The sequence below is a fragment of the Micropterus salmoides genome, unplaced genomic scaffold, assembly GCF_014851395.1.
Source record: "Micropterus salmoides isolate LMB-PRFRI ecotype aquatic unplaced genomic scaffold, ASM1485139v1 Ms_hic_scaffold_23, whole genome shotgun sequence".
In the NCBI taxonomy this organism is placed as follows: domain Eukaryota; kingdom Metazoa; phylum Chordata; class Actinopteri; order Centrarchiformes; family Centrarchidae; genus Micropterus; species Micropterus salmoides.
The window spans coordinates 12054745-12070269 of record NW_024041484.1 but is presented as its reverse complement, the minus strand read 5'-3'; the positions used below and the strand labels follow the sequence as shown (position 1 = coordinate 12070269).

At 38.4% G+C, this 15525-nt stretch overlaps 1 protein-coding gene across 1 annotated transcript; it reads right to left on the bottom strand.

Annotated features, from left to right (window-relative positions):
• Nucleotides 1–1366: 1366 nt before the first annotated feature.
• On the bottom strand, nt 1367–8639 carry LOC119918239 (aldo-keto reductase family 1 member B1-like). The gene is made up of 10 exons (XM_038738871.1): nt 8445–8639; nt 6331–6498; nt 6064–6180; nt 5085–5162; nt 4463–4585; nt 3573–3679; nt 2344–2425; nt 2001–2084; nt 1817–1899; nt 1367–1716 (listed from the first exon to the last, which is right to left on the bottom strand). The coding sequence occupies exons 1-10, from the start codon at nt 8508–8510 to the stop codon at nt 1674–1676; spliced, it is 951 nt and encodes a 316-aa protein (XP_038594799.1). The 5' UTR covers nt 8511–8639; the 3' UTR covers nt 1367–1673.
• Nucleotides 8640–15525: the final 6886 nt, after the last annotated feature.

The window sequence follows — 15525 nt, the reverse complement described above, 5'->3', positions numbered from 1 at the left end:
TGGAGGTGGGTCTGACCTTAACAAGAGGAGGAGAGAGACAGGGTATATCAATCAATCAATCAACATTTATTTATATAGCACTTTACAGCAAAGTGCTTTACATTAACCAAAAATAAACAACACAGCATTCAATAAAAGACAAGAAAAACAAAACAAAACATGAAGCCTAGAAAACAGTAAGCTAGATAAGGTTACCTAAAATCATCAGAAGAAGAGGGAAGTTGTTGCACCACTACTGCGTATTAAAAGCCATTCTAAATAAATAAGTTTTAAGTTTTGATTTTAAATGAACAACATCCGTTATAGTGCAAATATCTCGGGGGAGCTTGTTCCAGAGTTTTAGGCCAGCCTTAAATTCAAGCTGGCAATTAATAGCGTGTAGTATGACAATTCTTTATCATCATTTCTAAAGGAATTGTGTGAGAAATTATTGTGAACAAGCATTGGTTACACATAAAATGAAGGAGTGTCCTTAACCTTGCTGAAAATTAAAACACAGCGAAAGTAACTTATTTAGATTCTTTTCAGCAATAATATCAACAACAGATAGCAACAACATGGTAACATAACTACTCAAATAGAGGCAAACGTAATCAAGTAACTAAAAGATTATTTAATTAAACAGGTAATGCTTTGAGTCTTTGGAGACTGCAGTCTTTGTTTAAATAAAGTTCAGGGCTGTCCTTGGTGTCCTGGATTTTGTCACACCTGGGTGAGAAGGAGTATCCCTTTGATGAGGTAATGAAACACAGAGCAAGGACAGTTGCCACGGTTACATGTGTGTGGGTGTGGGGGGGGGCAGTTTAGGGTTCCCTTTTGTCAGTTTAACAGTCAGGCACTGCGTTATCAGGCTACGATCAGGCTGCTCAGGAACAGCACTTAGGGAAAGTGACCTTTCCACCCTCTTTCTGTTGGGGTCTCTTCAGCCGTCTGCTGAAAGTTGATGTCAAACCCCCTCCTCCTTCTCTCAGGAAGAGAAAAGAGGAGTTTGGAGTAGTCCAAATGTATTTAATATAAAATGCACAAATCCACACTGTCGGTTCACTACACTACACATCCCTATTCTGATGCTCAGTTTGAACTTCTGCAAGTTGTCTTGACCACATCTACATGCCTAAATGCATTGCGTTGCTGCAATGTGATTGGCTGATTAGCTTTTTGTATTAACAAGCAATTGAATAGGTGTACTTAATAAAGTGGCTGGTAAGTGTACATTTGTGTGTGTACCTGTGCACAGCAGCTCGTTCATTCCCTCAGTCTCACTATAAGCTTTTCTGACCCCTAGTGGTCATTAAGAGGCACTGTCACCTGCCTGAGCAGTATCTTCACTGTTGGAAACGTGCATCCACTTGTTTAATTTTCTTCCACAGGACTTTATTTTCAGCACTCAACAAAAGAGCTCATGGGGAAAAGCAACTGAAAGCAACTGTTTGGTAACAGGGTTAATTCACATGATTATTAAGTGTCATACATACTCACAAGAAAGAGTTTTGTACTGCATGTGGCACACATTTTGTTTTTTCCAGTAACTTTGAATGTCACACAGACAAAGTAAGACTTGGAAAAAAAGCAAATAAAAAACTGTGTTCAAGTAAACTAAGAAACTTGAAAATCACCAAATAAGGAGAGTCTGTATGCAGCTGGTTACCATTTAGCATTGTAAACCTTTATTTTCAGAATTTAGCATGGAATGGGTAGTCCTTGTGCTTCATGCCCCTAAAGACACAGAAAATAAAGAAAAGGAAACAATTTTTAAATAGATGCCCAACACACAACATCTTCTTAATGTTACAAAAAAAGACCACTACGATCTCACCATTCCATGGGACAGATTCTCCAGTTCCTGTTGAATCCTAAAATAGTCTTCATTTCCTCCTCAGTTAGTTTAAAGTCAAACACCTGCAAAGATTTAAATGAATGTCTTCACGCACGAGCCAAAATGGTAAGTAAGTGAAGCAGATTGAGGGCTAATCCTAGAAAATATCTTCTCAGCTAATTACCTGGAAATTCTCCTGAATGCGCTGAGCTGTGATCGACTTGGGGATCACGATCACGTTCCTCTGGATGTGAAAGCGGATCAGGACCTGGCAGGGAAGGAGAAAGGGTATGACTTTAAGTGTAGTAACAGTAAGGGCCATACAAAGGGTATTTAAATCAAACACATTTTCCCTTTGTGCGTTTGTGTTAATGTCTGCTACACTATGGACTGAGAACAAACTCAATGACATGTTTTTCTTTAAGAGAAAATATGGATATCCATTTTTTGTGTGTGCACATTAACTATTTTAAAGTTCATTAAATTCAGTTTCATTTAATTTGTTCCAGCCAGTGTGAGTGCTGTACTTGGGCAGGGGTCTTGTTGTACTTCTCGGCAATGGGTTTAATGTTCGGATCATCCAGCAGTGAGGGGTCTTCAGGTGTAGCCCTGCAATGTAAAATAAGTCATCCAGTATTATTAACAGGACTCATACACATTGCATTATTTTAAAGGGTAGACAAAATAATGGCTAATAATGGCAAAATAATGGCTAGTCAAACACTACTACAAAGGTGGGCAGCTGTGAAACATGTCTAACCGTCAACACCTTTATATGTGGCTTTTCAAGGCCAATTCTCTGAATAAAAAATAAACATAATGTAAAAATAAAAATAAAATTATATTGACCAAAATTATAAACGCAACACTTTTGTTTTTGCCCCCATTCATCATGAGCTGAACTAAAAGATCTTTGTCTATGTACTCAAATATTGTTCACAAATCTGTCAAAATCTGTGTTAGTGAGCACTTCTCCTTTGCCGAGATAATCCATCCACCTCACAGGTGTGGCATATCAAGATGCTGATCAGTATATTGCACAGGTGTGCCTTAGGCTGGCTACAATAAAAGGCCTCACGAAGATTTTGTTCAGTGCACATCTGCAAGCAGCACTCAATGCCCTTCGATAACCTTACGAATAGCATAACTTTTCATCTTCAGTGCCTTTAGATTGCACAGCGATAATTCAAAGTCAATCGGATTAATTCTGTAGGAGAAGTTTGTACGGAACTTGTGAGCCTACATCGCCAAAAATGCCCATTAAATCCAAAATGACAGACTTACTTTTGGGGTTAGGGCATTACTTCAAGATTCCTTTTTTGTGGGTCTGAACATGATATATCTGTCACAAAAATTACACATATTTTGAAAAAACGTGACCCGGGGGCTGATCCTTAGCTAGCGAGCCATTTTGCCATGGCCAAGCACAAAATCCTATGACACGTAAAATTTTTGCAGGACTTTGTTTTGTGACTTTTTGAGCATGTTTAAACCACCAAAAATGCGCTTCGTTTGCAGAAAGAAAGAAAAAAGAAATCTTTTAGTACTTACTAAATCATGCCACACACAGACAAACTTTTTAGACAAAGAGGAACAACAGTCACAAGTTCAAACAAAAAAGGGATATGAGACATAATGGTGTTGACAAATACTGAATCTGTATTCAACCAAATATGATCCACTTTGTAGCAGCGTGATGATAAAAAGTCATTTCTCATGTTATTTTGACACAACTATTATTGCCATACTAACTGACCAGGGTCTGTCAGGGGAGCCCAAGGGGCTGTAAGCCGTCACTGAGATGCCCTGAGAATGGCAGTAGTTGATCAGCTTCTCCTGTGTCAGGTATGGATGGCACTCCACCTAGTGGCACAAACACACAACTCTTAGGATGCATTGCAGAAATCACAGAGATGCATAAACCACATGAAATAAATACCAAGTGGGCTACATGTATGCCACGTTATTCAGGCCATCAAAAGATACTCTGACTATGTTTTTGAAGCTACTAATAGCTAAAACATAAAACAAAGATTTTGCTGCTTTGAGCAATACAAGGTGTCATTCATTAATAACTTTATTGTTGCTTCAAACTGTCAATTTAGTGTCGTTTAAGGACACAGTGTACATGTAAAATTAATAGTATTAAAGGTACTAATATATCACTTCCTGCTTTGTGCAAAGGAAGTTTTTGCAAAGTAAAGTTAAAACGTATTCTAGCATGTAGATTATAACAGGCACAAGGGTAGATTTGTACTTGTTTAACATTATTTTAAGGGATAAATTTACTCATATTTAGTATATGAGTGTGCTTGTTCTGTGATGGGTGACAAAGGAGGAAGGAACATGCATTGTAATTGAATACACAACAAGAGCAGATGAAAGACATCATTTATTTCTCAGACCTGACAGTAGGAGACAGATAATGTCATTATGGACTCTTGTCCTTTAAAAAACAGCAATCTTTAAATGTATCCGAGTCGAGGCTACTGAGCAGCAAGAAAACAAACATGCTATTCTTAAAAAGGCTGCATATGGGCGTTTAAACAGCAGCTGGCCCTTACAGTTATCGTGTGAAATGTGTCATCTCTTTGTTCTACGCATGTGTATTGAGCAACAGTATCATTGGAAGGTGACTTAGTGTACCTGATTGTTGGCAGGCTTGTATTTAAGGCCTGGCTTGTTGAGAATGGCTTCAATCTGGTCCTTGTTGAAGTTGGAGACACCAATAGCTTTGACCAAACCAGCATCCACCAGCTCTTCCATTCCCTGAGAAAATTAACCACAAAAAACACATTTACTTTGCCCTTTGCTGAGATTATGTTCAGAGACTATAGCTCATACTAAATCCTATTTGTGCCTCTTAAAAAAGCCATAGCTCCTGTTTGACTCCCTTGCTATAGTTAGCACATCATTGATTCCAGGTCTTGCACCATCACCTTTTAAGCTTGCACTAGCATAAACTGGTCTCAAAATTCCCAGCTAAGATCCATCCAGCTATAAAATGCACTAAAAGTTGCTACAACTCCATTCTGACTTCTTGCAAATTGTTGGTTATAAATTCTTGAGAAATGCTTGAGTTATAAAGACTTGGTGAGATTTAGAGGGACGGCTCTCCTTCTCGGTCCGTGACACTGGGTTATCCATTTACAACTTGTGTCTGGCATTTATTTTCTTTATTTTCCTGGGCGTGATGAGTTACGCTAGGAGTGTTCATCTTTGAATCTTACATCTGTTATAATTGAGTGGTATGTCTGTTATAACTCACCTCCCATGTATCAAGGAAGTGGGTATCATCACTAATTGCCTCTCCTCCGTTGTCCAAAGAACTAAGGTCACCGCTATCCTGTAACATGACCATGGGATTACTATGACATTGACAATATGGAGGCTCACTCCTAGAAACTTAATTCACAAATAGGTGTGGAGACATAGTGTAGTAGACGTAGCCATCAATACAATCATTGGAAAATGAAGACAGGGTTTTTGGATTTAAGGGCAGCGGACCATGATCCATCTGGCCCAGACAACCAGCGCCATGGCGGGTGCGGTGGAGAGGAAAGTGAGCTGGGTTAGGAGAACCTAATGCTGCTCCTAAAAGTCTGGTCTAGACAAAATGGGACTCATGTTGACCAAGCAACGGAATTCTGAGACTGTTGTGCCCTCATCATTACAGAGCCCTGACCTATCAACATCCCGGATCAAGCACTCAGCAGGTTGTCCATGTTCCGGGCTGCCAGCGCAAGACTTCGGCGAGATGAGAGGAGGTGGACTGTGTTTTACATTGATGACGCTTGATGCTCAAACGCAGTCAAGATGGACTCGGTTTCCCAAACGACTGTTAATTGTGAAGATGAAACCATATTATCATATGTTGCTGCTGTTTACATTCACCCCAGATGCAAATTCAAAAAATGCACTGCTGAATGTTCTTGGTGTATACGTGTATGTATATATGTACATAAATAACTGTATATATTGTTTTATTTTATATGTTACCATATTCAAATATACAATTAATTATATGTTGTGTGTGTAGCATGAAGGGAATACAAATTTTGTTTTGTTATTCAGCCTTGTGCTGCATAATGACAAATAAATAACCTTGTACCTTGTAGTAAAAAGGCAGTGTAACATAAGGGACATTTGGTATAACATTCTGTGCATGCCTGCTCATAGACACAGATTCCCCCTACATCACGAGAACACATATTTTCACACATTGTTGAGAAGACAAGTGTGCCTACCTTTAAACCCATTGGCAAGTGCACTAGATAGAGGTCTACGTAGTCCAGTTTAAGATCACTGAGAGTCTTCTCACAAGCTTGCCTCACCAGTGACTTCTCATGGAAAATGCACCACAGCTATGAAATGAAAGGGGCAAGTCAATGAGCTACCACGCTCGCTGAGGAATCCAGCATTAAAACACAGTTTAGATATAGTTCTGATGCCTATTTGTGGAAGAAATAATAGTGCCATGCCATAGACTGTGTAAAGGGCCATGCACATCTCACCTTGCTAACAATGAAAAGATCCTCCCTCTTGACCACGCCATCCTTGATCATGGAATGAACACCCGCTCCCACCTCTGCCTCGTTCTCGTAGACATACGCTCCATCGATGTGCCGGTAACCCGCTGAGATGGCCGCTTTCACCGCCTCTGTGACTTTGCCAGGGGGAGACTAACAGACAGGGATGGTTAGTTATTGTGGTATACATAATAAGTGTAACTACTACTCACTAACACTGGTTACAGAATAGCAGCAACTCTGTGTCTCCTATCATCTAGACACACTGTTCCAAAACACCAAGGATAATACTTTGTATGGTGTCAGTACACCGTATATTTATGGCTCATGTTTTGCTATATTCTGCTACAGTGTACCCCACATACAAATTGTGCAAAAAAAAAAAAAAAAAATCAACAAAAATTTTAGATGCTAATGTTTAGTTCTTGGTACCATTTGGTTAGAAAAGAGAAATAAGATAAGTTAATTTATATTTTGTTCTTGGGGAAATGTGTCGATAGAACACATAACTGTTGGTGTGTCTATAGCAACACGTGAACTAGGGTTATTATGTCTATGGAGAATTACACGCAATGTCCTTATACATGGGTTTCTTGAATACAAACACTGTTGGATGCGTCCACATTCAGTTTTGTAGCTGGTCAGAAGACTCTGGTCAACCATTGCAATCAACGTAGATTTCATATTGTTTGTAAATTCTTGTTGATTCAATAATAAACTGCCATTTCAGAGTAGGATCTGTTTGTTTGTATTTCATTTAAATATTTATATAACGTGCGCGACTGTGTGGCAACAGGTAGGCCACAATTATGTCCCTGGGTAGACCTTATGTTGTTCAAGTCAGCTATTAGCCAAAAAGCTAAAGGAAGTATGAAGAAAGATTGAGAGATGTGTTCTTTCCACAATTGTAATATGCCATTAGGCCTACTGTGTCACTGTCTAACATGCAAAGAACATTGTCATCTGTTGTAAACTGCGACCAGCAAAAAGCTTTCAACTGCGAAAAATTCTACATCTCATTTATTGAAGCATATGCCAAAGCAGCACAGCAATGTGAAACTCAGACTGCAGGCCAAAGTGACAATATATATATGTGACTCAGATCTGATTCTTGAACATTGTGAACAGCATGGAATCTGATCTTTTCCAGTTCGGATGTGAGCCACTTTCTTTACAGGTCGAATCTTTTGAAATGCGACCTCTGTCTTGACCATAGACTGGAGGTCTTGACAGGCAGATTTGAATTCATGCGACCATGACATCATGCAACAGCTGCCAATTCTGCTGTGGCTGGGGTGGGTAGTACTGTCTTTTAGTATCCTTTGAGCTCAGCGCCTCACCTCACCGATATCACCGATGCTCAGGAGATGATCTTCTGAGCAGTTTTAATCACCCGCTGCAGAGCACTCCGGTCCTGGACCGAGCACATCCCATGCCAGTTAGTGTTGTTTTCAGAATGCTTTCTATTGCTCCTTTGTAAAAGCTGACAAGAACTTGGCACAGGAATTTGACCTTCGTAAGCTTCAACTAGATATACTGTCGTTTCTGAGCTCTCTTCACCAGCGTGGAGATGTGAGATGACCATGTCAGGTTCTTGGAGATGCTGATTCCCAGGGCCCTGAAACTGTTCACCTGCTCCACCTCAGGAGTTTGTGTCTTTATGTCCTTTTTCCTGAAATCAATAATTAGCTCCTTGGTTTTGCTGATGTTGAGCAGTAGCTAGGTTGTTCTCTGTGCACCACTCTGCAAGATTTTCAATTCCCTCCCGATATGAAGTTTCATCATTGTTTGTTTGAAAAATTAGTGTAGCCTAAAAAGTAACTTATTAAAATTTCTGAGTAACTTGTCCAACACTGCTACTAGATATGCCGCATAGATATGAACAGAGTGCTGCTTTCTGCCCCCTACATGTCAAACTACATTTAAGTTAGGCTACATGTAAAATGCAATTAATCGCAAATTTATTTGGTTATATCGGCAGGTGTGCCGAGGACAGTTAGCTAGTTTTTACGACTTATTACCGGTCTCCAGTCAGCCTTTCTGCTGGCACGTTCAGTTCAACAACTTACTGTGTAGGATTAGAAAAAACATAGGCTTACCTTCCATGTCCCTAGACCCACAATGGGAATTTGTGCACCGGTGTTCAGTTTCACTGTTGTTGCCATTTCATCAAAGGACTAGTGGAGCATTTGTGCGGTTGTAAGTCGTGAACGTCGGGACTGCAAATGCAGAGCGGCGTTATATAGGCTACAGTCTATGGTTCAGCCCCGACAAAACGCAGCAAAATGTTTTATTTCAACGGAAACGGAAATCAAGAGGGCAGACCTTTACTGCCTTTTTAACACCGCTGTTTACAAACTGATTGGGTAACACCTTTGACACACCCAGCCTAATAAGCCAATTCCGTAAGTCTATCTACTGCAAATATTTGGGTAGGATAAATCAAACAATACTATTTTTATTGTAGGTAGGGTTGTCCACCTTCAATACAGAAAAATGAGGGACACCCCATAACTTAGTATTAAGATTGATATTAATGGACATTTTAATAAGCTATCTGCTATTGAAATCAGTGTAAACAGATGCACTCAGTCTCTCTCTATCACAACTCAACAGACTAGCATCATATTGTCATAGCTGAATACACTATGACAATAATAAACATAGGCCAACAACATGTGACAGTGAGACCACAAAATAATAGGATGTGAACTGTATTTTATTAACTTATTAAATCAACATGTCCATAACTTATTTATTAACTATAAATAGGCTAAAACAAATGCTTTGATACAATTAGGTTGGAAAGACTTTTGCAAAGGATTTGCCATGAACGTCATGAACATCAGTGGATTAGAAGTAGTAGGCCTTGTGTGTAGTATTGGAGCATGTTAGGCCTACTTCTTTCTATAAATGTTTTCCTGTCAGAAGTACAGTACTTGTGCAGCACTGAGTAGCTGTTTGTCTTTCAAACAGCTACAGAAAAACTATGACCTGACTGCTCAAAGTTGAGAGTGATCAAAAGCTAATGAGCTCCACAGAGCACGTGTTCTTGCCTCACTTTGTTGGTCATTCTGGAAAATATCCTTCTCACATAACCAGTGGATGCTGAGATGTTTATGACGTAGCTGTTGATGAACAGGATAAGAATAATGATAATGAACTTGAGTAATAGGGTGGCGTGAACACAGATTTTGGCTAAAATATTTGTCATTGTTTGCAGTAATACTATCCAAACAGTTAAAACCACACATTAATAACCTATCTGCAAACATTTCTAAATTTAATTTATCACCATTTTTATGTTTGGTCAGTAAATATATATTGTATTTATTTTTTATTTAGCCTTTTATTTTGTTAAATCTATATTACTGAAGGAAGCAATTCTATAGATTGGTTAAGCATAACACATAGTTGCTTATATTCTTCACCTAGGCACCATGTTCTGATAATTAAATGTGTATCTTATCTCTATAAATTAATGCTTATGTGTCTGACTGTATACTCAACCTTAAAAAACTAATTATACCATAATGTAGGCATGTGCTTTATTTACATTGCAACAATATTTCTTAACAAATAGGCAGCACATGAAATCCATAGTAATCAATCAGAAAATTCGTATTAAGTCATTACACTGCCTCGGCATGCTATCACACTTCTGACAGGCCACCGTGCACCACACAGAACACTGGCCGACAAAATGTGCAGTTTGGCTTGATACTCATCAAGTAGGCTATTTGATTTCTTGCCCCTGAAATGAAACCGTGTTAAATATTGAAATAAGACAATTCTGCAAACACCCTAAGGTGCTACTGTGTGCATGCTATACTTTGCTTAAGTGACAGTCTAAACCTTGTTAAATATTGATATAAGACAATACTACAAACAACCAGTACAAACTACAAGTGTATTGTAATGTTATCTGTTTGGCAAGAACCTAACACAACAATAGATATGCATGCAACATACTTTCCTTAATTGACAGTCTGAACCTTGTTAAATATTTACAGCTCCCCTCCAGCCAGTTTCAACTGACGTTTTTGGTAAACGTTTTTTTTCAAACAATTGGGTTGGTGTGGTTAATAGTCAGTCCTAATCAATTACCATGGAAAATCTATTACTCTGCTGAACTTTGCTATTTTGTCTACAGTTAGAATTAAAATCGTATACTTGATCTTCTAGGCCTACATGTAAATTTGTCTTACTATGAACTTTACTATAAAGATAAATAGTAAACTGGAGACATTCAAGTATACAGTCTGTGGTTCGAACTGAACCTGAGTTATTTCTGTTTCTATATTACGAGAAACAAAACATTCTCCATATTTACATCACCACTTATATCACACTGACGATGATAATAATTTCATGAGGTTTAACTGTAGATATTGTGTCCCTTTTCCCAGGCATGCCACTATGCAGCTTATAGGCAGGTTTTCTGCTGGGCCTAAAGCAGGCACATTAGGAAGTCCTTACCTTTATGTGGGCATTTACAAATTTTACCACCAAAACACAAGATTGGAACTTTTCTAAATATGTGTGGATGTACCAAATGTGAATGGTAAAAATAAAAAATTGTCCCATTTAAAACTAGAAAACAATCAAGAGCAAACCAAAGCTGTTGAATAGTGAGTACAGTGACTTATACTATCTTGAGAACAAAAAAATTCCTACCTCAAGTGTTGGCTGAGTGCGTTTACCAGATTTCATTTGATTTGAGGTTTTTGAGATATTTCACAAATAGGCAAATGAGCCGAGGATAATATTAATTGAGGACTGTTGTGGCTTTGCCTTGATTTATAATACCATTATGGTTGAAATGCATAACTATCAAGAAAAACATGTAGAGGCTATGTGTGAAAAAACACAGAAACATAGACAACAGGTAGGACATTTGTAAAATCTAATTTTTCTTGTATTCTGTGAAGTGTTGAGGCAACGCTGCCACCTAGTGACTAAAAAGTGCTAAAATGAAGTAAAAAGAATATTACTAATGGTAAATACCTACTTTCTGTTTATTAGATTCACCAAGCTAAAACTATTGCAGTGCAATAAATTATATTTAAATGCAGGATATAATGATTTTTGTTAGTTGTATAACATCTTGTTCTAGTGTTTTTACGCCTACCTTTTCAAAATGGCTGAAACTGTTTTTAAAAACAGAATTTTTACTTTAAAGAATTACTTGTGATGTATGTTGTAACTGGTTCCAGTATGCTGTGTTCATAGATGTTCTGAACGTGGTTCACCATCACATCTCAATTGGAGTGGAAGCTGCAGTCGAGTACAGATGTTTAATAATGGTTGGTCTCCACAGATTCAGGTCCTTCCTTTCTGCCATAAGAACGACCTGTACGAAGTTTATAATGCTCCTTCTCTTGTTGACAAAACAAGCAGAGAAGCCACACACTTGTGGTGCCAGTACTCATTATTGAAAATTAACCAAAAGTTTTGGCTATATAAGTTTTCATCATCAGAGTAGCTACAACCTATGATTGTTCAGCTGCTCTTGTCACTTCTTTGCCTCTTGCTTGGCCAAAGCCATGAGTGCTCCACTGCGTGAAGTAGTAGTAGTAGTTTTAAGATATTCGACAGACATTCACTCAGAACTCAGTTTCCCCCGTGTTGGCAGTATCAGGGCGATTAGCTCACCTCCGAGGGCTCACTCTTAACCACCGGGGGTTGGCTTAGAGAACCATCAATGAATGACTAGTGTTATTAATGTGTTATGGAAAAATCATCATTTATTTCAATAGATTCTGTGTCATGTGATTAAGGGACTCCAAAGCAATGCCGAATTGAATTACAATACTGGGCAAATACTTCATATTAGATTTGAGTGCATATTTTATTTTATATTAATATTTATTAATATTTCTATGGAAACAGGTTTTTTCCCCAGGGACTCCAAACCAATGCTGACTTGTAGTACGACACTGGGTAAATGAGATGCACCCCTTCATATTAAAGTTGAGTACACTTTCGATTTGATATTCATTTTTATAAATATTTTTCTAGAAAACACACATATTAGGAAAAAGCTGAATATACCATATACAAGGCCTTTCAAAAAGGGCACATCAGCTGTGTCCTTGGCTTTATAAAATAGAATATTATTTTATTTTTTATTAACACACACAAACACAATTTTTACTGTTTTATTTCCTTATTTAATGAAATGTATGAAATTAATTGTCCTTATGTAATTTATATGTAGCTTTGGCAATATTGTTGCTATACATTCATGCCAATAAAGCTAATACTTGCACACTAGTCAACTTCATCGCTTTCTCTCTCTGCTTCTCATCTTACACTTGATTAACAAACCGCCATCTTCCACACTCTGACCATCAAAATATTGCCAATTTTCTCCTTCAACCCATGAGTCAATGCCACAGGACCAAATTTCTTTATATAATTTTCTTCCTTGAACCACAAAATAAGTTAATTCTCACAACCCTACTCCCAACTACTACCATCTGCACTACTGTGTTTTCCAACTCGTTTATTTTTCTGTACTTCACTCCAGGCATTTAAATCCATATGCTCATTCCCACCCTCACACTCACCATTCCCTGCCATCCTGAGTCCAGCCACAGATCAGTTTTTGCACAATCCGATATCTGATATCCACCGTTTTGTCAGTTTGACAAATAAACACAAACTTCTCATTTCTGTGCTACTCTTTTCCAACTCTTACAATCCACCTCATTCTGTTAAAGTATCAGATCTTTTAGTAAAAATACAATATACAAGTCTTGCATTCAAAATTGTACGAAAGTAAATGTAGGTATTATAGTTAATTATGCTAAAATTTAGGCTAAGTCTTACAGCTGGCTTAATCGATACTATTTTATTTACTATTCATGTTTTGTGTGTGAAATCTTAATCCACAATGTAAAGCACCACAAGCACAGAACTTGTGCATGAAAAAGTGCAATACTATTATGTAAATAGCAGAACGAATGCACATTGGTGGGCAACATGTTGGAAAGATTAAAATCTCTTTTGCAAGAGACGCAGACGCAGCATAAAGGAACATAAAGGACAAGTTTCCAACATATAAAAGACATCAATCATACATACATAAATAACACAAGCCCCTGTGTTGAATAAGGCAGAATACAATGACCAATATTCACCCACTCCATATCCTTCAGAGTTGAAACAAACTGTCTATAAGAAATAAAGGCAGTCAGTTTCTTATGAGTTCTGAAGAAGGTTCCAAGCAGAAGGTGCAGCAAACATGAAGGCTTTTTTACCTAATTCTGTTCGGACACGGGGGACCAACAAGTGTAGAGCGTCCTTTGAACGTAATCCATAATGGCCATGACTACTTGTTAAAAAGATACTCAAATAGGTAGGAGCTAGTCCAAGAAGTGCCTTATAGATAAAACATAGCCAGTATACCTTCTTGCATTGAGAGAGGGTCATTTAGCTTTATAGTAAATGGTACAATGATTTGTCCTATAATTACAGCCAGTGAAAAAACGCAATGCTCAATCATACACAACATCCAATTTCTATAGGCATTGGGCAGACGCATTCATATATATCAGATCACCATAATCTAGTATGGGAAGAAAAGTGGCCGTCACCAGGTATTTTCTAGCTCGAATGGATTTCAAATAAGTCGCACATAAAATAGTAATAATCAAAATGTGAAATGTATTGCACACCTGCTGTATGCATGATCTTATCTTGAATTCTGTTTTCTATCTTGTAAGTGGCATTTATTCGCTGGGGGACCCCTAGACTTTCAAGGGACCCAAAATAGTTCCCAGACAATCCACAGCTGAGAACCACAAAATAACATCTGCCTTTTGCATAAAAAAGGAAAGGTTTTTGTTGATTCTGTCTGAACCACTAGAGGGCACCGTTATCACACTTACCAAACGTGAGTCTGCTCAAATCATCTGACTGAGGCTCCACAGTAAAATAATCGCATAAAATGTCATACAATTACCTAATATAGCCAGTAATTACAGAGACTGAAATGATTGATCAGCACTTTTCATTTAATGTAAAACTCTCAAAAACCTCATGCACACATCTGATCTTTAATTTAACTTTATCCACAGAAGGAAAATGCTCTTGGAACAAGCCTTGGGTGTGTCCATTGTCTAGCATGCAGCATGTAATGTAAGAGGTAATGTTCTTATTAATTTGTCTTTATTGTTTTGACTTTTTCCTCATGGCATTTTGCTTACACTGTAAGGAGATGTGCGCCATTGTGACTGCACACACACAAGCCGGCCTTAAACCCCAAGAGACAGCTGAAAGAGGGAACAAATACAAGGTGTCTTTTTTTGTCAGAATCAGATAAAACCTAACGGACCTTTAACTGAGCCATTCAACACTCTGAGCAGAAGATAAGAGAGTGGTATAAAAAACATACAAAGGGAAAAAGTTACGGGAGCCAGCAGCCACTGTGTACCTCACAATGGCTCTCGCTAAAGTTTGTGTCTCTTCTGATCTTCTCCCAGCTGGACACCTGCTTTTCAGGCCCTGTCTCCTCTGATCTAACTTCATACACTGTAGGGCCTTTTGCCAGCCTGCAAACTGTCAAAGTACCCCAGGAATCAAACGCCGTCGCATGCTGTCATGATCAAAGAACCACAGGTAAACCAGATGAAGACACAGCCACATACAATTGCCATCTAAAAGAGGGGGGAAAGTTTTAATTTCAGAGGCTCTTATTTGGCGTCTGCAGGCGGATACCTTTTCACTGTGCCGAGTGCATCAATTAGAAAAAGGAAAAGAGAAACGACCTGGCATTTGAAGATACAACACAGGCCCAGAGTAGAAAGTGCCTCTCACCGAAACTTTTGGACAAAGAGTGTAGACTTAGGGGAGATTTCAGAGTGTGTTGCTCCAAGAATTTGAAGAGAAAAGTGGGACATATACATAGACTGCTGGGATGGACAGAGAAAGGACGGTGGTGTGACAAATAAATATATAGATCACAATGATCTACATTCTCCTTTTTCATTGCATTATGTGCAGCCATAACAAATGCCCAGTGCAACTGGTGGAGTCCATTCTTTCAAAGGTTCTACATCAGATCAGACACTCCACCGGTAAGACCTGACCTGTCTTAGGGAGATCAAAAACCTCATTTCGTTTCATGGCCTTTGCTCTATTCCCCTTGTTTCTTTTCTCTACACCTCGTCTCTC